General features: G+C 44.6%; 1 protein-coding gene across 1 annotated transcript; it reads right to left on the reverse strand.

Annotated features, from left to right (window-relative positions):
• On the reverse strand, nucleotides 1–26,663 carry LOC130841928 (nuclear RNA export factor 2-like). The gene is given in 20 exon segments (XM_057718556.1): nucleotides 1–38; nucleotides 41–183; nucleotides 712–784; nucleotides 1,388–1,430; nucleotides 1,526–1,641; nucleotides 1,751–1,809; nucleotides 1,930–2,037; nucleotides 2,178–2,233; nucleotides 2,317–2,385; nucleotides 2,775–2,811; nucleotides 4,456–4,565; nucleotides 4,746–4,853; nucleotides 4,975–5,063; nucleotides 5,210–5,279; nucleotides 5,416–5,496; nucleotides 5,613–5,717; nucleotides 5,829–5,912; nucleotides 6,528–6,681; nucleotides 6,915–7,098; nucleotides 26,585–26,663. Coding segments are annotated over 20 exon segments (1,797 nt in total). The 5' UTR covers nucleotides 26,655–26,663.
• Nucleotides 26,664–27,113: the final 450 nt, after the last annotated feature.

Here is a 27,113-nt window from a genome sequence, read left to right on the forward strand (position 1 = left end):
TCACTTCTGAGACCACTGGAGGTTCATCCCAGACTGGGGGAGAAAGCCTACACCATTTCTTGCTGCTCCAGGGAGAGGGTGGGCATGGAGCTGGCAGAGTGTGCAGCCTCTGGGATGAACACAGCCTCAGTCTTCTTCGGGCTGCAGTCACTCACAAACAGCTCATCGTTCACGATGCAAAGACTGGAGGAAACATGGACTCTCAGACAACTGACGGTTCACACCCCCAACGACATTCCTGCTCCCACTGCCACTCAGCACCCAGATTCCTTCCATACCCCTCTTGTGTCTGTCCCCCAGGTTCCCTGCATTCCTGCCCCCCACCCCAACAGAGCCCACCTTTGGAGAGAATGTCTACCAGCTTCACTAGATTTATAGGTTAATCCCCAGCCCAGGGACGATTTTGCATTTACCCCATACAACAGTCCAAGGAATGGATAGTGTGACCCCCATTCTTCAGAAGGAGACACTGTGTCACAGAGGTCATGTGACTTGACCAAGGTCACACAGCAAGTCAGTCTTGGGTCAAGGAGAGAGCCCATATGCCAATTCCAGAGCCCATGGTTTACTTAACCACTAGGCTACACTGCTCCTTGGATCCACCTGCTGGCTTTCCACTATACTCAGTAACCTTAAGGTGTGTATCACCACATTCCCCTGCACCTGAACCCAGGCTGCGATGGGCGTTCCCACCCACAACACGGCTCTCACCTGGAAAAGCTGCCAGGGGTAGCGATGAAGGTCCGGGTGAAGGCGCGCACAAGGCCCTGAGAACTTCCTTTCACTTCAACAACAAACAACAGTACCCCTTAGAGCCACAGGTGCTTTACACACTCACACGGGGATCCCCAGGCAGGGTCTGACTTGACACTCATGCTGAGGGCACAGCTGTTCACTGGGGCCAGGGTGTCAGGAATGGGGAGGGCAACCATAGGAGCAGTCTGCTCCCAGTGACAGGGCCCCATGACAACCACGTCACAAGGTCATGGGATGCATTTGTCACAGCTGCCCAAGAGGTGGATATCACCACCCCATTTTGCAAATGAGGAAACCTCGAGGTTAAGGAATGGCCTAAGTTCTCAGAGTAGGGATCTGGGATGAGAGCCACCAAACGCCACAGCCTGTGTCCCTAATGCCCACGGTGTGCGGGGCAGACAGAGATGCACACAGCTCAGACCTGGGTTGTCTGTGGGAAGACTGAGGGCTAGAGAACCCAGTGAGGATGGGATGAGAAGAAGGGAAGGGAAGGGAAGGGAACGGAAGGGAAGGGAAGGGAAGGGAAGGGAAGGGAAAGGAAGGGGTTAGGGAAGCCTGTAGGGTTCTGGGAGAGAGCCTGACCAGGGGGAGGGAGCACTGGGGCATCTGGGGAAGGTCTACACACGCTTACCTTCCTTGAACACTCCACTGACAGAGAAGCAGAGCATCGTTTCCTGAAACGGAAGAGCCCAGGCGCTCAGTCACCACCTCAAACTCCTACCCACCTGAGGCGTCCTGGGCCCGTCCCAGGGAGGAAGCAGGCACTCACCGTGTGGAACCACATGTCCACCAGGAAGGAGCTGAGGTCATGCTGAGTGCTGGGCAACATACAGAGGGCATGCACAACCTCACCTCTCCTGTGCTTCAGCAGCTGGACCCGCAGGCCTGTGGGGAGAAGGGTTGCAAGCGAAGATCAGGGGCTGCCTGGCCCTGAAACTTTACGATTGGCTCCTTCAAAGCCCTTTTCCACCCAATCTTCCCATCACACACTCACGGGGGTCCTTGAGGTTCTTCATATTCCTGCTCTCCTTGAAGTACTCCCACAAGCTGCTTCTAGAAGACAAAGAGGAAGACTGTGCAGTGGTCCGGTTACCGTGGGTGCTTTCAGGAGCTGGCCTGTGTCTGTTGGGGAGTTACACGCCCCGGGAGCAGAGGCTGGGCTGTGATACTCACGGGGCTGGGTCCTCTGGTTGGAAGGGAATGGTCAGGGAGAAGCAGGCCTCCTCGTGATAAGCACCCAGGAGACGCTGTCGGTCTCCATAGTCATGGATCAAGTAATACCTGAGGGGGAGCAATGTGGACAGGCTGTCTGTGTGCACCGAGCCCCAAATGACACTTGAAAGTCTGTGAGCAGACCTGCGCTTGGGTGGCCTGGCCCAGCCTCAGCCCTCTCTATTCCTCATGGTCCCAAGGGTACTTACTGCTTCAGGAATTGAAGGATCATAGGCTTCAGTGTCTCGGATCCTTTAAAGCTCTCCTGGAATCAAAAGGCATATAACACTGTGTGGCTGATAAAGCCTCCCTGCAACACCCCGAATGTTGTTTGCTCTTCTTTCTCACCTCACAGGGCTTTATTATGGAAGGAGTGTCAATGTCAACGATAATTGATAACAGTAACTCCTGGCCATCCTGGAGAAGGGAAGAGGAAGTCAGTAGGGGAGACCGTGGGCATGGCCCTGGATGATCAGGGAAAAGGATGGGCCCGGGAGGGTGAGAGTCAGAAATCAGGTGTGAAAGGGCCCTGGAAACTCCACGGGAAAGCTTACAGTGGATGTCTTCATCGTGAGGTCCTGGACATCTCCAGTATATGTAATGTGTGTGTGTGTGTGTGTGTATGTGTGTGTATTTATGGGTGTTTTTTGAGGGAGTGTATCCATGTCATTTTTAGGACTCCATGTCCCCTAAGATGGTTAAGGATCTGATGCAAATGTATAATCTAGGCAAGACCCAAAGGGCTTGAGGGCAGGTGCAGAGGTCACCAAGGTTACTAAGAGACAATGATGAACGTTGGCACTCACCAGGCGTAACAGCTTGGGGAAACAATCCCGGATGGCACTGTCCAAAACCAAAAACAGGAAGAAGTGATTGACAGTTCAGGGTTGCAAAGCCTCTCTCCCTCGGTCTCTCCCTCTTTCCCTCCTTCCCTCCTTCCTCTCCTTCCCCTGGGTAGTTCCTACCCAGACTGCCCTGAATCCCTCCTCCTCTGCCAAAAGGACCAGCATTTCAAACCCATGCTGCAGGCCTTCCTTCCCCTCCCTTCCGTCCCCTAGGGCCCCACTGGAGGCTGTGGAGAGAAGAGGGAATGGGGTGGGAGCCCGGGGCCCTGCTACCTCACTGAGCATCCAGAACTCTGCCAAGACCAGGATACCCCCTCCCCAGGGATCGCCCACGATGCTGGGGCAGGAAAGTGAGTGAGGAGGGGATCAGGAGGCAGGGAGGGAGATGGAGGGGATGAAGACAGAAAAGGAGAGAAGGTAGGAGGGGGAGATGAGAGAGACATAGGGGCATAGAGACGAGGGGGAGAGAGAGAAAGCAAAGGGAAGGGAGAGAAGCTCTGCTGTGGTGGGGGTCAGGGAAGAAGAGAGGGAAAGAGGAAATGGCGGTCCTGCTGCAGCCCTGTCCTTCACCTGCCCTGGGATGGCCCAGGCACTCCCGGTAGGAATGGAAAATATGCACACGTTGGGCTGGGGGCCCACTGGGAGCTGCTTGAAACTTTGGCACCTGTGTGAACTCAGTCAGATTTGGGCCTGGGAAACGGAGCAGCCATGGGGGCAGACCTTCCCCAGAAGGAGGACAGCGTCAGGTCCCAGCTCAGCATAGGGCCCGAAGTTCCACAACCCTCTTATGATCACCGTCTTCTCTCCTCATGGCCCCTGCACCTGTCTCAGTTGGTTCTTACCTGAGGAATCACACCTGTCTCAGGCCACCCAGGGCTCCTCTGAAGGACCAGGCCGGATGACGTGAGGTGTGCAGGGAGGGATGGGAGGTGCTCCTGAGAGGCCTGTCCTTCTGTCTTCTCTACCACCTCTGCTCTCTGCCTTCCACTCCTGCCTCAGGAAGCCCTCTGCACACTGGCAGGGGTCCAACTCTGGCCCCTGGACTCAAGGAACCCTGCTATTTCCCAAGAAGGGTCCAGCCCCTGGCAATGGGCCAGTGGAACTGATGTCATGACAGCAGCCACCCAGGGCCTCAGCTCCCAGCATGTGGCACGAAATCCCCCATGTTAACCTGGGCGAGGAGTGGGGACCCTTCTGGAAGAAGGGGAAGAGGGCCCCTCTCAGAACAGGGGAACGAAGCCCCATCTCAGCACGAAGAAGGAAGCCTTGTCTCAGCATGAGGCCCTGAGCTGGAGGACCCTTCTCAGTCCAGGGCACCAGCATCGGGATCAAGGCTGCTCACTCCTACTCCTGGTTGGGGGGAGAAGCCCTGCTACCTGGAGCACACTCTTGGGAGGACTTGGTGGAGAACGCTGGGTGCAGAGAGCTGGAAAAACCCCCGAGGCCCTGAAGAGGTGAGCAGGTCAGAGGAGGGAAAGTAGACCACTAAACACAGGTAAGGGACACAGAAAAGAGAAGGCAGAGCCTACGAGCCTCCCAGCAGACCAGAGATGTCACCTTTGGTAAAGGGACATTGTCAGAGATATTTTAGGCTCCCCTGGGTGAAGGTCACCAAGAAGGAGGACAGGGTGTTCACACTGACCTTACGTAGGTGGCCTGGTCTGGGAAGGTGCCACACAATGGGTTCCCTTCTAGCCACAGCTCTTCAAGCTTCAGCCCTTTCATCTTTCTCAACTCCCACACAGACTGCAGCTGAGAAATATGCCAAGGAAATTGGAAAGCAAATCCCAGGGAAAGAAAAACAACCAGGCCCCTGCACCCCCGGCCCCCACCCTCCCCCACAGGTGCCTTCATCTCCCTCCTCATCTCTCTGATGACAACTACCCCCCACCCCAAGGTCAGCCCAACTTTGACCTGGCTCCCTCTTCTCACCTCATTGTTGGAGAGGTTCAGGATCTTGACCATGGGGGCCATCTGTATAATGTCAGACAGGCCATCCAGCCGGTACAGTTTGTTGCTGCTCAAGTTCAAGGACAACAGCTTTGGGGGAAGAAGAGGTAGAGTGAAGGCTACTCCCTGGGACCTTGCACACACATCTGCCCTCCGCCTCCTGTCTCTCCCACCCCCTACCATCATACCAAGGCTAGGCCGACAGCCTCACCTCAGGGAAATTCTTCTTGATGATCTGCAGGGTGGCAGCCATGCAGTTTCTTCGACTCAGAATTATATCAACATCATGGGCCATCAAGTCTTCAGGAAGGAGAGGGGAGGGAATCAGATGGCTGAGTGGGGGGTGGGGCCAGCACCAGCCCGTCCTCATATTACCATCCCTGAGTCTCCCTCCAGGAAGGCCCCTGAGTCCTCAACGGCCCTAGGATGACTGCTGTCAGCCTTACCTGGGTCAAAGCGGAGCCTCTGGAGGTCAAGAGCTTGCTGGAAGACATCATACCGTTTGTTCAAGGTCAGCTGCAGAGAGAGATGGAGAGAGCTGCTCTGAGCCTGTGGTGGTGGCAGGGAAATCAGGCGTGAGGGGGACAGGGGGCTGGAGGAAGCAGAGGTGGGTCTGAGTGTTGGCACACAACATGCCTTCAGTCTGCACTACCTTTAGCTGCTCTATTTCTTCTGGCTCCAACCTATTCTGCACAGAGTAGGGAACAGCAGAGGCACTGACAAAGATAGGTATCTGCAGGAAGAAGAGGTGGGCTGAGTACCAGCAACCCTATTTCCAAAGAAGACGACCAGCCCCTGGCCTGTACTCCTTCCCCAGGGTGAGGTACAGGTAACACCCTCAACACACACCTTTCGGCCCTCCTGGTCATAAATCTTGTAGCTGACACCCTTCAAGGCAGAGGCAGTGCTGGCTTCCTGGACAAAGAATCGAGCCATATTTCTCACGTAGTGGAACTACAGGGATTGAAGGCAACAGCAATAGTATCAGAGGCCAACAGAACCTGCTGAACCCGGTCTCCCCCCCTTCCCTGTGCCCACTCGTCTGGCTTCAGCATCCTCTCTTACATCCACTGGAGTGAACGGGACACTGCAATGGCTCTGGATTGAGTTCATCAGCCATGTCTTGTCATAGTGTATCCCATAAGGAACCTAAGGATGGAAAGAAGGGATGGGAGACAGGACAGACAACAGGGAGTGCAGTCTGGAGAACAAAGGTCCTCTTGGTCTTTTCCGGCCTTCTACTGAGCTTGAAAGGACTTCTAAAGAAGGAACCACTGGCATGATTTCTTATGTTTGCGCATAATATGGATTTCCTAAATACTCTTTCTCTCCAGTCAAAACTCTCTTCCCAATGAGCAAGGTGTTAGAGATGGTCTTCCTTTCATAAAGTTCCAGGAGATCCTACCTACTGCAGACACTGCTTGCCCCTCAGACAAGGTCTCCAGAGACTCGACCCTCTCATCTCTCACACTCAGCTTGCCAAACTGAGACCTCCTCCAGTGTGGAGTTGCTCCGTATGCTTGGCAGTAGTGTCCATCTTTGCCTTGAGACAGTCTCCTCCGTTCTCCTTACCGTGAGCCTGTTCCCTTTATATTGCTTCTCTGAATTTGCCCTTAGATGAACAAGATTGTTAACTCCTAGTAATAAAAAGGACAGATTACAAACTGTCCCCAGCAAAAGAAACGAGCCTCTCTACATGACACCAACACAACTCCCCCTGACGTTTCTCTCCTGCACATTGCATCCATTTTTAGGGGTACTCACGGTGACCTTGAACCAGCTCCCTGGGGGTCCATCTTGTGTGTTCTCCCCCATTTCTCTCTCCAGAGGGTCTCTATTTCTGCATACAGTAATATGGCCATGGCCTCCACTGTGCCATGTCACTCTCCTCCTGTTGCCTCGGATGTTATAGGCAGAGCTGCAGGGCGAATGAGGAGAGAAGGAGGGTGAGTGGCCATAGGTGCTAAGAAAGTCTTCTGTACACCCTCAGCTCTTTGACACCAGCACCACAATTAGGACTGCTGAACCATTATTCCACTTCCAGCATGCTTCAGCTGGGCAGTGAGGGAAGAAAAAGAAGTGCATGGAGAGTGAGAGAGTTGCATACTCCCAGGGGCTGCTGCGTGCAAACCATGCTGCCTGCTCACTTACCGTCTCACTTTGGCATTCTCCTGGACATCCCTCATCACCATGTTTCCGTCATCCTCCTGGAGGTGTGAGGGCTGAGGCGCATATCCACTATGTTCATAAAGGGGGTTCCTCTTGCCAAAATTATCACGGAAAGAACTCCAACCGGCATCTCTTTCTGGAGGTGAACTACCACCATCATTGCATTCTGAAAAGCAGAACAAAAATACAAGTGTGAAGACACATCAGTGGTCCACTTACCATGTACCATGGCTTAGGCTGAGAGGATGGTAGGGCAGGCAAAGTGCCAACCTGGCCTAAGGGCCCAGTCCCACCAAGCTCAGAAAGGAAACTCTTCTGCCTGTCCAGATAAGGAGAGCCTTATCTGACAGATGGCACTATCAGGGGAGGAATCGAGGAGGAGCAGCACAAGGAAGAGGAGGACCAGGAGGAGAAGGAGGGAGGAGAAGCAGGAGGGAGGAGAAGCAGGAGGGAGGAGAGGACAACTGTGTTGAAGCTTTTAAAACAACGGAGCAGGATTTATAAAGAACCGAGGTGCATGCGTCCATGGGTCAGACGGGACACCAGTCATATGCCAGGAAGGCACCTGGATCTTGCCTTCTCTCGGGACTTGCTAACAACCACACCGATACCTCTCTCGTGCTTCCCAAATCCACCCAGCCACCAAACCGATTCCACTAACAACCAGCAAGCTGTGCTTCCTTTGCCAGTGCAGTAGGAGCTTTAATGTCAGGTGGCACAGATGTAACAGCCTCCTGAGCTGCCTCCCTCCCTCCAGCCTCGCCCTCAACAACACTCTGCTTGCCATATCCAGAGTGAGCTCTCTTTTGGGCCAGCCTGAAATGCTGCTCAGCTCAGGAAGCAACTCCTGCTAACCTCAGCTCTTCTATAACAAGGCTGTGAATGATAGCCTGGAATGATGTGTCCACTACCATTTCCAAGTGTTCAGGGATTCTTCTTTTTGCTTCCTATTACTGGTTTCTAGTTTGATTCCATCGTGGCCAGGGAACACACCCTGGTAGATTTCAATTCTTTTTAAATTTATTGAGGTTTGTTTGATGGTCAAGGAGATGGTCTAACTTGCTGAAGGTTAAATAGACTACCAGGGGAAAAACTGTACTCTGCGGCTGTTCGGGGGACTGTTCTATTTCTGTCATGTAGCTCTCGCTACTTTGCTGTGTTATTCGGGTCTCCTATATCCTTGCTGATTTTCTCTCTAGTAATTCTGTCACTTGCTAAGAGCCAGGGGGATGTGGAAGGCCCCCACTACAACTAGAGACCTAGCTCTTTCTCCTTTCTGCTCCATCAGGTTTTGCTTCGTGTACTTTGAGGCTCCGTTGTTTGGTGCGTACACATTTAGGATCACTCTGTCTCCCTGGTGTCCTGATCCTTCCATCATTCTGTAAGGCCTCTCTTTGGCTCTTATTCATTTTCTTTACTCTGACATCTACTTTACTGGACACTGAAGCCACAGGTACGCTTAGAAAGTGTCTTGGTCATATCTCACCCTGGGTTCACCCCTCCACCCACACACTCGCCCCTCCAACATGTCTAACCTGCCATGTGAAAAGATGTCTAAGTTTTTGGCATCTGCAGAAGTAAGACAGTATCAGTTCTCTCTCCATAGGTGGGTTCACTAAGGGTATTTTATTTTTACCACATTCCACTGAAACCGTGAACCAGCAGCGGTTTGTGGGGAGGGAGGACTATGGTAATTACACTGTTAGCAACCAGCTTCCTTTGGGTTGTGATACGTAAAGTCCCCTAGGTTTGTGTGTTGTGCATTATGTAAATCAACTATTCCACTCTGTCTCAGGGTGCGCTTATGAGTAAAGATCCGTCCACTGCTGATCATAAACCAAGCCTGCAATGAACTCCTCTGGGGAGGCACTGTTTTCCCCGTGTGGCCCGCTGTCAGGACAATCCTGCTACTCACACCCTCGGGACTTTCCCTGTGTGGCACTGCAAGTGAAAGTAAACACGGATAGAGCATTTGACCCACAAATGCCACGTGCTCAGTCCCCAAAACCCAGAGGGGGCCTGGCGTGCTCTTTCTCCCACACTCTACATCCAGCTGGCCAGGCAATTCTCTTGGCCCAAAGTATGTCCAGAATCCAGCCACTTCTCACCACCTCCCTTACCACCACCCTGGCCAGGGCACCATCTATCTCCTGCACTGGACTGCTGTCCAGCTGGCCCCTCTGCTTTCATCCTGGCTCCCTGTCTGTTTTCAAGCCAGCAGCAGAGCGCAAGTCATATCACTTCACTCCTCTGCTCAACACCATATAGCAATGGTTTGAAGCTCAGCAACATGCTAAAAAGCCAGGAATTCATGATGCTACTCAGCAGCAGTAACAACAACAAAGAGGAACCTTATTGGTGACCTTTGGAAAATGCCAGGCAATGAACTCATTTTCATTAAACTCCAGCAATGAAGGGGAAAAAAAATCACACATTAAAGGGAGGAGGAAGGGCATGTGGTCTACATATGATGTATAGGAAGCATCAGAGTCCTTTTTGAAACTAACATTACTCCAGAAATAACGTTGCCAAGGGGAAAGTGTAAAAGGGAGCCAGCTGACAGCTATGGCAGTCCTCAGCCTGACCAACTAAGCCGGGTGCCTAATCAGGGCCAGAGCCCTCCCTCATCAGGCTGACTCAGACACAAGCAATCTCAGGCATCGCCTTGTCAAGTATTTGATAGAATAATCCAGTGATGCCTTGCAGTCCTGGGGTTTACTTAGGAGATATTTGATATCTGATTATATCTCTGTCCTCATTAACAGATCTGTTCATATTTATGCATTTCTTTATGATTCAGTCTTGCTCGATTGTCCCTTTGGGGGACTTTATCCATTTTGTCTAGATTTTCCAATTTGTTGGCATATAATTATTCGTAGTATTCGCTAATAATCCTTTTAATTTCTGTAATATCCGTTGTAATGTTTCTCTTTCACTTCTGATTGCAGTTATTTGAGTGCCCTCTATTTATTTTTCTTAGTGAGTCTAAGTAAATGTTTGTCAACTTTGTTTAGCTGCAAAAATGCCCACTATCAGTTTCATCGACTTATCTTCCATTGCTTTTCTTTTCTCTATTTCATGTATGTCTGCTCTTATTTATTTCCTTCCTTCTGCTAGTTTTGGGTTTAGTTTATTCTTCTGTTTCTAATTTCTTGAGGTGTAAAGATAGGTTGCTGATTTGAGATCCTTTGTCTTTTTAAGGTACACATTTAAAACACTAAACTTCCTTCTTAGTACTGCTCTGCTGCACCCAATAAGTTTTGGTATGATGTACTTGCATTTTAATTTGTATCAAAGTATTTTTAATTTCCTTTCTGACTTCTTATTTGAAGTCACACTGTTTATGAGTGTCTATGGAGATTCCTGAAAAAAATTAAAAAGAGAACTATGACATGCCAACCATCCCACTTCTGGGTATATATCCAAAAGAACTGAAAGTAGAATCTTGAAGAGATATTTGCACACCCAGCACTATTCACAATAGCCAAGAAGTAGAAACAATTAAAACGTTCATCAATGGATGAACAACTTTATATATATGTATATACAATGGAATGTTATTTATCCTTTTAAAGGAAGGAAATGCTCTCATATGCTATTACATGGATGAACATTGAGAATTTAATGCTAAGTGAAATAAGCCAGTCATGATAAGACAAATAGTGTATGATTCCACTTATATAAGGTGTCTAGGGACCTCCCTGGTATTCCAGTGGATAAGACTTCACATTCTCAGTGCAGGGGGCCTGGGTTTGATCCCTGCTTAGGGAACGACATCCTGCATGCATGTCGCAACTAAGAGTTTGTTTGCATGCTGCAAGTAAGAAGCCTGCATTGCTGAAACTAAGTGTCCCCATGCCGCAACTAAAGATCCTGCGCGCAACAACTAAGACCTGGTGCAGCCAAAATAATAAATAAATATTTTTTTTTAAAAAGAAAGTTGGGAAAACTATAGCAAACAAGAGTCCATGAGTTTAAAACAAAGGTATCTAAAGTAGTCAAATTCACAGTAACAGACAGTAGAATGCAGTTACCAGGGACTTGGGGGAAGTGGTGAAGGGGAATTGCTGTTTAATGTACAGAGTTTCAAAACTGAAAGATGAAAAAGTTCTGAAGACTGGTTTCACAACTATGTGAATACACTTAGTACTGAAGTGTACACTTAAAAATGGCTATGATTGTAAATTTTATGTTATGCTTTTTTTACCATAATTATTAAAACCGTATATTAGTGTGATTACTCGGAAGGAAATATTAAGGAAAGTTCATGTTTTGATATGTAAATATAAACCTAAAGAAGTCAATGTAAAAGAACGCATGAGAATGTCAACTGTGCTTATAAGCAGGTATTTGGAATGCACAATAGTTATAGTTTTGTATAAAAGGCTGGGTCAGGGATTGGCCGGGTGCTTGGGGGGAAGCACTATTACTACTGACTCATTACATAGCATAATAGAAACAATTATTGATAATCAGATCCACCTGTCTTCTCTCGGATTATTAAACTACATCACTCTGGAAAACTCACTGAAATTCTGAGCTCAAATTACTTATCACTTAAAAAATCAGGGATTAGAGCTAACCACCACCTCAATCAAGATATAAAGCATAGGGACTTCCCTGGTGGTGCAGTGGTTAAGAATCCACCTGCCAATGCAGGGCACACGGGTTCTAGCCTTGGTCCAGGAGGATCTCACATGCCTCAGAGCAACTAAGCCCATGTGCCACAGCTACAGAGCCTGCGCTCTAGAGCCCTCGAGCCACAACTACCGAAGCCCATGCATCTGGAAGCCCATGCTTCGCAACAAGAGAAGCCACCAGAACGAGAAGCCCAAGAATCGCAATGAAGAGTTGCAACTAGGGAAAGCCTATGCAGCAATGATGACCCCATGCAGCCAATAAATAAATTTGAAAAAGAAAAAAGACATAAAGCATATACCACACTCCAAAGGGTTCCCAGTTAATGTTTGCTTCTCCCAGCTCCATATAAACCTTGATCTGCTCACAGTCTCTATACAGTAGTTTTGCCGACTGGAGAATTTCTTGTAAGTGGAGTCATACATACTGCACACCTTTGTGTCTGGATTTTCAAATTCAGAAATAATGTTTCTGAGAGCCATTTAAGTTCTTGCCTTTTTATAGCTAATATCCCATTTTGTAATGGTTGTAGTTCTCAACTTTGTTTACACTGTATAACCACTAGGGGAGATTGAGAATATTACCAGCACCAAGCTACACCCACAGTAATTAGAGCAGAATTGGCCTGAGACCCAGGCACCCACATTTTCCAAATTCTCCACATGACTGCAGTCTGCAACCACAGTTGAAAGCCACTGCATTAAAGTATCAGCTTTTGGTTGATGCTTGCCAGAGATCCTAGGAATGGATGCCACCTCATCTTGCTGGCTTTTGTATCTGTTGTTTTATGGACCTGGTGATTCCTCTAGCTTAAATCAGAGATCGGCAAACTACAGCCCATGGGGCCAACCTGGCCTGTGGCCTGTTTTTCTAGGGTCCACAAGCTAAGAATGGATTTTACATATTTGAATGGTTAAAAAAATAATATTTCTTGACATGTGAAAATTATTTGAAATCCACATGTCAATGTCCACACACAAAGTTTTATTGGAACACAGCCATACGTTTCTCTGGAGGCTTCCACTCTACAACAGCAGAGTTGAGGAGTTACAAAAGAGTCAAAACGGCCCACAAAGCCTCAAATATTTGTCACCTGGCGCTTTCCAGGAAAAGTTTGTTGAACTCTGGCTTAGATCAAGTGTCCTTAAAGCAAATGCACAGCAACTGTGCTAAATAGCTGACGGTTCCTTCGGCTAAGCCTGGGAAGAAGATTTACTGCAGTTACATGCGACTTCACTGTAGGGTCCTTCCTCAGTAGTCCAGTCATTCATGGCGTTCTGGGTCAAGTGTGGTAACTGAGTAAAGGACTACCACTCGCCATCAAGATAGCTCAAGTCACCAGATCTAGAGCTTGATTTACTTATTTTTATGTCCTCCTATTTTATTATAAATACTTCTTTACATTTTATTTATTTTTACACTGATCAAATGCAACTTTAGAGTGTGTTCAGATATTTCAAAACCCAAGGGATCTGTTGATAAATTAGCCACGTTCAGAGGTTGCTGTATGTCCAACCAATGCGACTACCCTTCCTGCCTTGCTGCTTATTAAGGTAAACAGCACTCACCTTGAGGCAGGAGGTTAAGAGCTCCTACTGGGCCTGCAACTCCAGGATCCCAACATCCCCATTGAACTGAGGGGATCTCCCATCTCACCTGTGGCCTACCCAAGTCAGCAATCAGAACACTTTGAAGATCAAGATGCCCTCCGCACTAATGGGTTTCTCCACGCTGTGGGGAAGGGAGTGTCCTCTGAGTCCCTAACAGCAGCTGCTTGGTCCACCAACGCACTGACTTCAAAGGCATTTCAATTCAAGTGAATGCAGGTGGTAACTCTTGAAACCGAGTACCCTAAAACTGAGTTCCCTTGCCAAGTTTATGATTAACTTCTGCTCTAAAACAATATTCCCTCACTTGTCCCACTCCTGATCCCCCCAGGATTGAGGAATATCAAAGAAAAGGGGGGACTGAAACTGAACAGGACCCTGCAGGGCCCTCCTGGGTACAAAAGCCCCTCTGTGTCCCCTATTTCTTGTTTGTAGGAAAAGGCTTTGACCTCCTAGGCCTTCCCTGAATTCCAAAGAACAGGCACAAGCAGTTAATAATTAGGGAAGTGAAAGAATGCAGAAAAAAAGAAAATCCAGTCAAGAAACAATTGTGCAGTGATATAGCCGAGTCCTAGTTCCTCTTCAAGGGATAACAATTTGATACATATCTGTGAGTCATTATGCAGGAACTAAGACCCCCCTGCCCAGGCAGAGGATGGTGACCACAAGTACACAGAACCCAGACTGGTTGGAAACAGATGGCTGATGATTAAGATCCCTGAAATACCACCCTGTTACCTCACCACCAACCAATCAGAAGAAGGTCATGCGCCCTGTAGCCCTCACCCCAAATGTTGACTTTAAAACCCTTCCCTGAAAGTCAGCAGGGAGTTCGAGTCTTTTGAGCACAAGCAGCCAGTTCTCCTTGCTTGGCACCCTGAAAATAAACACTGTACTTTCCTTCACCAACAACTCAGGGTCAGCAGACTGGCTTTGCTGCATGGCAGGCAAGTGGACCCAAGTTCTGTTCAGTAACACGTTGGCAACTCTTTCACAATCGTGTGCATGGAACACTAATATTTCATCCTCTGTCATCAAGCGGATCTGTCTTCAGATCCACTTAGGACAGGCAACCTATCTGAGATCCCCACTTCCTTCAGGGCCCTTTGCTTGCATCCAATTTTGGTGTCAAGTACTCTGTCAATCAACGTTCCCACTTATTTATGCCAGATACTCATTCTAGCTATTTTATACAACTAAGACATCTTTAATAAAACATATCACATAGCTTACAAACATTCTGTGAGGGCCAGAAAAGTGGGCTGCACAGCCAGGGGAAGCCCCCTCATGCTATGGGACTCTTCTAGCTGAAACACCACTGTTGCCTACAAGTTAACCAACATGTAAGACAGAGACGGAATTCCAGGCACTCTGCTGTGACTGCCCATAAAAACCAGGGACCTCTCCCATCATATGTAGCTGATCCTGCATGTGCCTCCCACAGTACTCACTTCTACCTCCAAGTTTCACTATGGTGCGTATGCTTGAGACATAGAGATCTTGTTTGGGACCCTAGACAAAAGGGGGGTCTAGAAACATACACACACACACTAACATAGGTCTCCATTCTTGTTTTTAGCTTTCCAGTCTCTACAGCACAGGAAAACATGTAAGAGTGTTTGTGAGTGATGGATTAGTTGCAAGTGAGCCAGCTTGTGGTATATTCCCCAGGACCAATTTTTTGCTATTGTAAATGGTATATTCACAAGGAAAATATTATTTTCTATTTGGTGCATTTATTTTGTGTATATTAGTCTTACATCCAGTAAACTGGTTAATCACTATTATTACAATTTTCCATAGATACTCATGAGTTTTATATGAAGACAATTACAGTCACAATTTTGTTTCTTTTCACTCTTACACATGTACTAATTAATGTATATATGTATGTATGGATGAATGTATTTTGGCTTACTGCAATGCCTAGGAGTGTCAGTAAGATGTTGAACAGAAGTGATTATACGAATCATCTTTGCCTCTTCTGATTTAAAATGGAATGCTTTTAATGTCTCACTATTATGCATGGGGTTTATTGTAGTTTTATTTTTATGTACCCATTATTTTAAAGAAATATCTTTCTATTCCCAGTTAATTGAGAGTTATTTTTGTTGATATTTAATCTTTATTGGTTGTTGAATTGTATTGTATGCATTTTTTTTTCTGGAATCTTTGTGATAATCATCCTTTTCTTGCTCCTTTAACTTATTAATGTGTTGAATTACATTATGAATCTTCTAATGTTAAACCAACATTGCATGTTTGGTATAAACACAACTTTGCCCTGCTGTATCAACTGTTTTAGCCACTGCTGGAATAAGTTAGCTATTATGTTATTTCCATTATTTTGCATTTTTATAACCAATTAAGATGGAGCAGTAATTTTGCCTTCTCATGCATTCTTTGTCAAGAATAAGTTTATGAAGACCCTGAGAGCAAGTGGGACAGGCGTGGTCTGTGAGGTGGCCACGGAGCAGAGGGGACCGCCCAAGTGGCATCACACTTTAGAGCACGTCCTTCCCAATTAAACTTTCCTTGATGAGTGTTTGGAAAAAAAAAAAGTGATCACCAAACCATTATCACAGCTTGAAAAGTTAAGGGAAGCCATGAATTAAAAAGAAGTAGAGAGGGTGAAAAGATGGTGGAGGAGTGAGACATGGAGATCACCTTCCTCCCCACAAATATATAAAAAATACATCTACTTGTAGAGAAGCTCCTAGGGGACACCTTCCGAATTATGACCTAGGACCTCCAGAAAGGCAAGAAAATTCCCACGAAACTGGGTAGCGCAAAAGAATAAAGGGAAGAAAAGAGATAAAGGAATCCGAAGAGACGTGCCCCTCTGGGAGGGAGCTAGGAAGTGGGGAAAGGGTCCACACACTGGGAAGCCCCGTCGCTGGTGGGGACAGACAGGGGGAGCTTCGGAGCCCAAAGTGGAGAGAGAAACAACAGGAGTGCAGAGGACAGAGCTGAAAGATTCCCACACTGAGGACTCAGGCAGTAGTCCCCAGGCAGAAATGCTGGTCTGCTCGCCCCCATCGGTGGGTGGGGGCTGGGCACTGAGGCTTGGGCTTCAGAGAACAGACACCAGGGAGAAAACTGGGCTTGGCTGCGAGAAAACAGCCTGGGGGTAAAGTGCCCCACAGCTAGCTGGGAGGGAGTCTGGGGGAAAGACTAGGCCTGATGGAGAGGCAGGAAACCTTTGTTTCGGGGTGCTCAAGAAGAGCTTGCTGCTCCGCAAACTCACAGGCTGCAAAGCGGCACCTGCGACAGCACCACTCGTGACCTGGGGCTACTAAATTGAAATACAGAGCCTGTCGCCTGCCGTCGTCACTGTCCAGGGTCCTGTGTGCAAGGCAGGACATTGGCAACACCCTCCTAGCAGCAGGTGCAGCCCACCAGCGCCAGGGGTCCTGCGTTCGGAACCAGCATCGGTGAGAGAGCGAATGGCACACCTCAGGCTCACGCTGAAATCTCCCGTGAAAAGCACTCCCGCAAATTTCAACTAGACTGCCATACCACTCCCTCCCACCGACCTGAATTGGCAAGTGAGCCCCAATCACCCTCTTTCACCCCCTCCTGCCTGGGCGGGGAACCCACTCCTGAGAGCAGCCCACACGCAAAGAAGGGACCAAAGCCAAAACGGATCCCCGAGGACTGTAGGACCAAAGAAGAGAAAGGGAAACAGCTGCAGGAGGAGCAGATTTAATACCCACAACAGGCATGATAAGACTCTACATCTGTGGATCACCCGAATAGACATGTGTTTCTACAACAGAGGCTGTAGACTTAGGGTGCAACTATGGACTGTGGGGGCAAATACACGCAGGACTAATACCAGATCACAGTCTGAGCTCTCCAAAGTCATCCCCACAGCAGGTGCAGAAACCTACCTAGAAGTATTGGAGGACTTCCTGGTATGTTTGACACGATCCTGATTTTATGTATTTGTTAGTTTAATCTTTACTGTATACATTTGTATGTGGCTTTGTAAATGGGTTTGATTACTCCCTTCTTTGTATTCTCTCTTTCTCTTTTCTTTGTTTTCTCTTCTCCTTCTCTTGTCTTCCCTTTTGGCAAGTGGAAGTGTACATATTGCCTTGTGTGATTTTGACTGTTTAGAGTTGCTTTTACCACCTGTTTTGGGGATTTGTCTGTCCTTTCCCTTTCTTCCTTGTTTTTTCTTTATTTCTTTTCTCTCTTTCTACCTCTTTTTTCTCCGTACTGTGCAGCTTCAAGGGGCTTGGTGCCCCGGCCAAAGGTCACACCTGGACCTTTGAGGCATCAGAGCTGAGTCCAGGACCTTGTGGACCACCAGAGAACTCCCGACCCCATGGAATATTAATCAACAAGTGCTCTCCCAGAGGTCTCATTCTCAACTCTAAGATCCAAATCCAACCAAAGGCCAGCAAGCTCCAGTACCGGATACCTCAAGCCAAACAATTAGCAACAGAAGAACTTAACCCCACCTGTTAGCAGAGACAGCCTACAGTCATACTAAGCCCACAGACACACACAAACACACCAAGAGACGTGGCCATGCACATCAGAAGGATAAGATCCAGCTCCAAACACAAGAACACAGGCACCAGTCCCCACCACCAAGAAGCCTACACAACCCACTGGACCAACCTCCCCACTGAGGACAGACAACAGAGTTGCAAAGAATGACGATCCTGCAGCCTTAGGAAAAAAGACCCCAAACACAGTAAGATAAACAAAATGAGAAAACAGAGAAAGATGCAGCTCATGAAGGATCAAGGTAAAACCCCACAAGACCAGGCAAATGAAGACGAGATAGCCAGTCTACCTGAAAAAGAATTCAGAATAAAGATAGTAAAGATGATCCAGGATTTCCGAAAGAATATTCAGGCACAGATGGAGCAAATGAAAGAAATGTTTAACAAGGAGCTGGATGAACTAAAGAGCAAATAAACAGTGATGAAAAACACAATAACTGAATTCAAAAATACTCTAGAAGTAATTCAGAGCAGAATAACTGAGGCAGAAGAACACATAAGTTACCTGGAAGATAGAATGGTGGAAATAACTGACACAGAGAAGAAGAAAAGGGAAAAGAATGCAAAAAGAATTGAAGACAGTCTCAGAGACCTCCGGGACAACATCAAACATACCAACATTCGAATTATAGGGTTCTCAGAAGAAGAAGAGGAAAAGAAAGGGTCTGAGAAAATGTTTGAAGAGATAATAGTGGAAAACTTCCCCTACATGGGAAAGGAAATAGTAAACCAAGTCGAAGAAGCACAGAGAGTTCCATACAGAATAAATCCAAGGATAAACACACCGAGGCACATATTAATCTAACTAATGAAAATTAAACACAAAGAAAAAATATTAAAAGCAGTAAGAGAAAAGCAACAAATAACATATAAGGGAAAACTCAGAAGGATAACAGCTGATTCTCTCTGTAGAAACTCTGCAGGCCAGAAGGTAGTGGCTGGATATACTTAAAGTTTGGAAAGACAAAAACCTACAGCCAAGAATACTCTAGCCAGCAAGAATCTCATTCAGATTTGACGGAGAAATCAAAAGCTTTACAAAGAAGCAAAAGTGAAGAGAATTCAGCACCACCAAACCAGCCTTACAACAAGTGCTAAAGGAACTTCTCTAGGCAGGAAACAAAAGAGAAGGAAAAGACTTACAAAAACAAACCCAAAACAAGAAAATGGTAATAGGAACATACATGCCAATAATCACCTTAAGTGTAAATGCTTAATCACTCCAACCAAAAGACACAGACTGGCTGAATGGATACAAAAACAAGACCCTTACATATGCTGTCTACAAGAAACCCACTTCAGACCTAGGGACACATACAGACTGAAAGTAATGGGATGGAGAAATGTAGTCCATGCAAATGGCAGTCAAAAGAAAGCTGGAGTAGCAATACTCATATCAGACAAATTAGCCTTTAAAGTAAAGACTATTACAAGAGACCAGGAAGGACAATACATAATGATCAAGGGATCAATCCAAGAAGGAGATATAACAATTGTGAATATCTATGCAACCAACAAAGGAGCACCTCAATACATAAGGTAAATGCTAACAGCCATAAAAGGGGAAATCGACAGTACCACAATAATAGTAGCAGACTTTAACACCTCACTTACACCAACGGACAGATCATCCAAACAGAAAATAAATAAGGAAACACAAGTTTTAAATGGCACATTAGACCATCTTGACTTAAGTGATAATTATAGGACATTCCATGTAAAAACTACAGTACACACGTTCTTCTCAAGTGCACACAGGACATTTTCCAGGATAGATCACATCTTGGGGCAAAAATCAAGCTTCGGTAAATTCAAGAAAATTGAAATTTTATCAAGCATCTTCTCTGACCAACGTGCCATGAGACTACATATCAATTACAGGAACACAACTGTAAAGAGTACAAAAATGCGGAGGCTAAATAATATGTTATCAAACAACCAAGAAAATCAGATCAGAAATAAATGAAAAGCAAATGAAGGAAACAATAAATAGCAAAAATTAATAAAACTAAAAGCTGGTTCTTTGAGAAGATTAACAAAATTGATAAACCATTAGCCAGACTCATCAAGAAAAAAAGGGAGAAGATGCAAATCAACAGAATTAGAAAAGAAAAAGGAGAAGTAACAATGGACACCACAGAAATACAAAAGATCATGAGAGACTACTACAAGCAACTATATGCCAATAAATTGGATAACCTAAAAGAAATGGATAAATTCTTAGAAAAATACAATCTTCCAAGACTAAACCAGGAAGAAATAGAAACTATGAACAGACCAATCACAAGCACTGAAATTGAGGCAGTGAATAAAAAACTCCCAACACACAAAAGCCCTGGGCCAGATGAATTCAGGGGCGAATTCTATCAAACACTTAGAGAAGAGCTAACACCTATCCTTCTCAAACTCTTCCAAAATATTGCAGAAGGAGGAACACTCCCAAACTCATTCTATGAGGCCATCATCACCCTGATACCAAAACCAGGCAAAGATGTCACAAAAAAAGAAAACTACAGAATATATCACTGATGAATATGGACGCAAAAATCCTCAACAAAATACTAGCTAACAGACTCCAACAGCACATTAAAAAAATCATCCACCATGATCAAGTGGGGTTTATCCTTGGGATGCAAGGATTCTTCAATATACAGAAATCAATCAATGCGATACATCACATCAACAAATTGAAGGAAAAAAACCATATGATCATCTCAATAGATGCAGAAAAAGCTTTTGACAAAGTTCAACATCCATTTATGATAAAAGCTCATAATCAAAGCCATATATGACAAACCAAAAGCCAACATCGTTCTCAATGGGGAAAAACTGGAAGAATTCCCTCTAAGAACAGGAACAAGACAAGGGTGTCCACTCTCCCCATCATTATTCAACATAGTTTTGGAAGTTTTAGCCACAGCAATCAGAGAAGAAAAAGAAATAAAAGGAATCCAAATTGGAAAAGAAGAAGTAAAATTGTCACTCTTTGCAGATGACATGATATTATATATAGAAAACCCGAAAGACTACCAGAAAACTGCTAGTACTAATTAATGAGTTTAGTAAAGTAGCAGGATACAAAATTAATGCACAGAAATCTCTGGCATTCCTATACACTAACAAAGGAAGAGCAGAAAGAGAAATTAAGGAAACTCTCCCATTCACCATTGCAACAAAAAGAATAAAATACCTAGGAATAAACCTGCCTAAGGAGGCAAAAGATCTGTATGCAGAAAACATTAAGACATTGCTGAAAGAAATCAAAGATGACACAAACAGACGGAGGGACATACCATGTTCCTGGATTGGAAGAATCAACATAGTGAAAATGACTGTACTACCCAAAGCAATTTACAGATTCAATGCAATCCCGATCAAATGACCAATGGCATTTTTCACAGAACTAGAGCAAGAAATCTTACGATTTGTATGGAAACACAAAAGACCCTGAATAGCCAAAGCAGTCTTGAGAAGGAAAACTGGAGTTGGTGGAACCAGGCTTCCTGACTTCAAACTCTACTACAAGGCCAGAGTGATCAAGACAGTATGGGACTGGCACAAAAATAGAAAGGAAGATCAATGGAATAGAATAGAGAACTCAGAAGTAAGCCCAAACACATATGGGCACCTTATCTTTGACAAAGGAGGCACGAGTATACAATGGAAAAAAGACAGCCTCTTCAATAAGTGGTGCTGGGAACATTGGACAGCAACATGTAAAAGAATGAAATTAGAACACTTCCTAACACCACACACGAAAATAAACTCCAAATGGATTAAAGACCTACATGTAAGGCCAGACACTATAAAACTCCTAGAGGAAAACATAGGCAGAACCCTCTATGACATCTATCAAAGCAAGATCCTTTTTGACCCACCTCCTAGAATCATGGAAATAAAATCAAGAACAAACAAATGGGACCTCATGAAACTTAAAAGCTTTTGCACAGCAAAAGAAACCATAAACAAGACTAAAAGGCAACCCTCAGCATGGGAAAAAATAATTGCCTATGAAACAACGGACAAAGGATTAACCTCCAAAATATACAAGCAGCTCGTGAAGCTTAATACCAAAAAAGCACATAACCCAATCCACAAATGGGCAGAAGACCTAAATAGACACTTCTCCAAAGAAGACATACAGATGGCCAGCAAACACATGAAAAGATGCTCAACATCACTCATCATCAGAGAAATGCAAGTCAAAGCCACAATGAAGGATCACCTCACACCAATCAGAATGGCCATCATCACAAAATCTGGAAACCACAAATGTTGGAGAGGGTGTGGAGAAAAGGGAACTCTCCTGCACTGTTGGTGGGACTGTAAGTTGGTACAGCCACTATGGAAAACAATTTGGAGGTTCCTTAAACAACTACAAATAGAACTACCATATGATCCAGTAATCCCACTCCTGGGCATATACCCAAAGAAAACCATAATCCCCAAAGAAACATGTACCATAATGTTTATTGCAGCACTATTTACAATAGCCAGGACATGGAAGCAACCTAAATGCCCATCAACAAATGAATGGATAAAGAAGATGTGGCATATATATACAATGGAATATTACTCAGCTATAACATGGGATGAGATGGAGCTATATGTCATGAGGTGGATAGATCTAGAGTCTGTCATCCAGAGTGAAGTAAGTCAGAAAGAGAAAGACAAATATTGTATGCTAACTCATATATACGGAATCTAAAAATGGTACTGAGGAACTCAGTGACAAGACAAGAACCAGGATGCAGATACACAGAATGGACTGGAGAACTCGAGGTTTGGGGCGGGGGGTGTGAAGGGGAAGCTGAGACGAAGTGAGAGAGTAGCATAGACATATATATACTACCAACTGTAAAATAGCCAGTGGGAAGTTGTTGTATAACAAAGGGAGTTCAACTCGATGATGGATGATACCTTAGAGGACTGGGCCGGGGAGAGTGGGGGAAAGTCGAGGGAGGGAGGGAATGCGGGACTATGTGTATAAATACAGATGACTGATCATGGTGTACCTCAAAAAATAATAATAAAAAATAAGATAAATAATAATAATAATAAAAAAAGAAAGAAACCATAAACAAGACAAGAAGACAACTCTCACAATGGGAGAAAATACTTGCCAACAAAGCAACAGAAAAAGGATTAATCTCCAAAATATACAAGCAGCTCATGCAGCTTAATATCAAAGAAGCAAATAACCCCATCCACAAATGGGCAGAAGACCTAAATAGACATTTCTCCAAAGAAGACTTACAGATGGCCAACAAACACATGAAAAGATATTCATCATCACTAACCATTAGAGAAATGCACGTCAAAGCCACAATGAGATATGACCTCACACTGGTCAGAATGGCCTTCATCAAAAAATCTAGAAACAATAAATGCTGGAGAGGATATGGAGAAAAGGGAACCCTCCTGCACTCTTGGTGGGAATGTAAGTTGGTACAGCCACTATGGAAAACAGTTTGGAGGTTCCTTCAAAATCTAAAAATAGATGTTCCATATTACCCAGCTATACCACTCCTGGGCATATACCCAGAGAAAACCATAACCCAAAAAGGAACCTGTACCACAATGTTCACTGCAGCACTATTTACAATAGCCAGGATATGGAAGGAATCTAAATGCCCATCAACAGATGAATGGATAAGGAAGATGTGGCACATATATACAATGGAATATTACTCAGCCATAAAAAGGAATGAAATTGAGTTATTTGTAGTGAGGTGGATGGACACTGTCATAGAGAGTGAAGTAAGCCAGAAAGAGAAAACAAATCCCATATGCTAACTCAAATATATGGAATCAAAAAAAATGGTACCGATGAACCCAGTGACAGGGCAAGAATAAAGATGCAGATGTAGAGAACGGACTTGAGGACATGGCGTGGGGGCGAAGGGGAAGCTGGAATGAAGTGAGAGAATAGCACTGACATATATACACTACCAAATGTAAAATAGATAGCTAGTAGGAAGCTGCTGCATAAAACAGGGAGATCAACTTGTTGGTGGGTGATGACTTAGAAGGGTGGGATAGGGAGGATGGGAGGGAGTCACGGGAGGGAGTGGATATGGGCATATTTGTATAAATACAGGTGATTCACTTTGGTGTACCTCAAAAACTGGCACAAGAGTGTAAAGCAATTATATTCCATTAAAGAGCTTAAAAAAATACTGAATCACTTTGTTATATACCTGAAACTGACATTGTAAATCAACTATTCTTCAATGAAAATAATAAGAATAAAGTGAAAAAAATAAAAACAGGAAAAACTGGCACAACAGTTAAAGCAATTATATTCCAATAAAGAGTTTAAAAAGAAAGAATAAGCTTAATATTAATATTTTCTGTTTCTTCAATATAAAGTTATTTTTTTATAAAATCTACCCATTTAATATTAATTTTCAAATTATCAACATATCTTTTTAATAATATCATGTTTTAAATCTGTACTGTAAATACAGGCAACACCCATTCTTCAAAAGTGGCTTATCTGTGCCTTCTAATTCTCTTGACCCATATTGCCAAAGATTTCCTTATTTTTTTAATATTTTGAAAGCAACAATATCTAGCATTTCTATTCAACTCTTCCATATCTCATCAATTTCATTAACTTTTGCTCTTATTTTTATTATTTTTTCTTGATGATATGGAAATGCATGATATTCTATTCATTAAGTATATAACAAATCCACAGTCTTTTCATCTACCGTCATGTTTTCTTTATAATTCTTATCCTCGAATAGCATGGATATCCAAATATCCAGTAAATTTAATTACTATTGGAAGAGACCTCTGGCTCACCAATGCAGGGGATTTAGTTAAATCCATTGTTGGAATATCAGAGGATTAAGGGAGATGGAATTGCAGCATTGAAGGAAAGGAACTTCTATGATAAAGCACATATGTACTTCATTTAAGAGAATAGCATACAATATAGAAAAGAGTAGGAACAGAAAGAGCATGGACTTTGAAATCATATATCCAGAATGTGCTCTGTCACTTATTGCCTCTGTGATTTTAAGCAAGTACTTAATCTCTCGGAGCCTCAATTCCATCATGTGGTAGTGCTGTTTGCCATGTGTTTCCATTTGTCCCTGTTCCGGGGACCTGGCAGAGCTGTACTTCTTGACCTCCTTTGCTTGGGCAGGGCTGTGTATGTGACTGGGTTCTGGCTGATGGGTTGTGAGTGGCATGTGTTATTTCTGGGCCAGAACATATAGTTGTTTGTTTGAGACCCTCCAGGGTCCTCTTCTCCTCAGGCACAGTGACTGACAACTTTCTAGATGATGGCTGCTTTATCAGTTTGGGCCTCCAAGCCATTCCAAGAAGAATGGCTCAGATCCCCAGGGTCCACCATCCTGTGATGGGCATGCACCTGCCATGGACATGTAGTGCGAGTGAGGAAAAGCCAAGGAGATATGGGGATTGTCTATTATCACAGCACAATCTAGCCTCTCCTGATTCTTGTACCTTATTTGTAAATTAAAATAATATCCTTTCCGGCTTCCTAGGTGGCACAGTGGTTAAGAATCCACCTACCGATGCAAGGGACACAGGTTCGATCCCTGCTCCAGGAAGATCCCACATGCCGTGGAGCAACTAAGCCTGTGTGCCACAAATATTGAGCCTGCACTTTAGAGCCCATGAGCCACAACTATTGAGCCCATGTGCTGCAACTACTGAAGCTCATGTGCCTAGAGCCTGTGCTCCACAACAAGAGAAGCTACGGCAACGAGGAGCCTGTGAACCATAACGAAGAATAGCCCCCACTCTCAGCAATTAAAGAAAGCCCTCACACAGCAAAACAACACCCAACACTACCAATAACATAAATAAATAAATAAACAAATTTATAAAAAAATAACATCCTTTCAGGATTTTTCTGAGGATTAAATGAGATAACTTGTATGACAAGGTTATCACAGTGCTTGACACATAACAGGAACTCAAAAAATGGCAGCTATAATTATTAAGTAATAATAACAAACTAGTTTTGAAAAAGTGTGTAAAATTGGTATAAAATGAGATATTTCATCCGCTTATCCTTACGGGTAAGTTCTATCATCTTTTCAAGAGTAGGGCATTTTATTTTATGTATAAGACTTCCTAATGACTAGCACTTATGCACTTAGTTCTTGCCATTATGATATCAGGAACATAAATTGAGATTATATGTAAAGAATGAAAAAGTGGAAAGATTAAGCAAAAGAGAGAATGACTAACGACATAAGATAGAATGAGTTAGCAACACCTAGTTTCTTCCTGAGAAGAACAGATTGTAGTTATTAGCAAACATACATTGTTCTTAGCAAACAAAGATGCAAGGTATTAAGGTGGCAGAAGAGATTTAGTTTGAACAGGCTTTCCCAAAATGTTTTCTGAGGAACACTAGTACTTCAAATGGTCTGTGAAAAAGTGTTCCACTCCCATATAAATTGAGGAAACTACCTGCTACAGACTGAATGTTTATGTTCCAACCGAATCTCTAAGGTGATGGTATTTGCAGGTAGAGACTTTGGGAGGTGACGAGGTCATGAGGGAGGTGCCCTCATGATTGGGATTAATGCCCTTATAAAAGAGAATCCAGAGAGCTCCCTTGCCCTTTCTGCCATGAGAGGATACAACTAGAAGACAGCCCTTTATGACCCAGAGAGCAGGCTCTCTCCAGACACTGAACCTGCTGGTGCCTTGATTTTGGACTTCACAAACTCACTCCACAATTGTGAAAAATAACTTTCTGTTGTTTATAAGCCACTCAGTCCATGGTGTTCTACTATAGCAGTCTGAACAAAACTAAGACACTACCCTTCCCTTTGAGGTTCAAGTTGCATATTAGCATATTATCTTAAAAAATATGACAATATAGAAATCCTTTTACCTTCATTTCTGTGTGTCCTATATCTCTTTAATGGATGGACACATTTTTGTTGTTGCTGTCTCTCAGACATAGTGCCTTGTAGAACAGACCTGAAAGTCCTGAAATGGAAGAAAAAATGGCTATTATATAAGAAAAACTATCACCCCTTTAACCATCTCTCAAATAATATTTAAATCTCTCACAAATGTAAACACACCTTCTATTTGCTGAATTTTATTCAGGTACCATCTACATCATTTTTATGATATGCATCATCTATAATTTTACTAAATATGTTTTTCTTAGATAAATTCACTATTGTTTTCACATGAAGGGAAGGGGGGAGTTTTCAAGCAGTCTAATAAGCAATGGTTAGAAAATCAGGAGGAGGATCAGAAGCTACCAGTGTCCACGTGGACTAATTTCAGCCATTTAGAGATTCCAAGCAGAGAAACGATTATGGCACCCCACCCCCCACACACTTTGATAAACTACTGATCAGCAAAGCAAACACAATAATCAAATGCTGAATCTTCACATGATGGCTGCT

The sequence above is a fragment of the Hippopotamus amphibius genome, chromosome X, assembly GCF_030028045.1.
Source record: "Hippopotamus amphibius kiboko isolate mHipAmp2 chromosome X, mHipAmp2.hap2, whole genome shotgun sequence".
In the NCBI taxonomy this organism is placed as follows: domain Eukaryota; kingdom Metazoa; phylum Chordata; class Mammalia; order Artiodactyla; family Hippopotamidae; genus Hippopotamus; species Hippopotamus amphibius.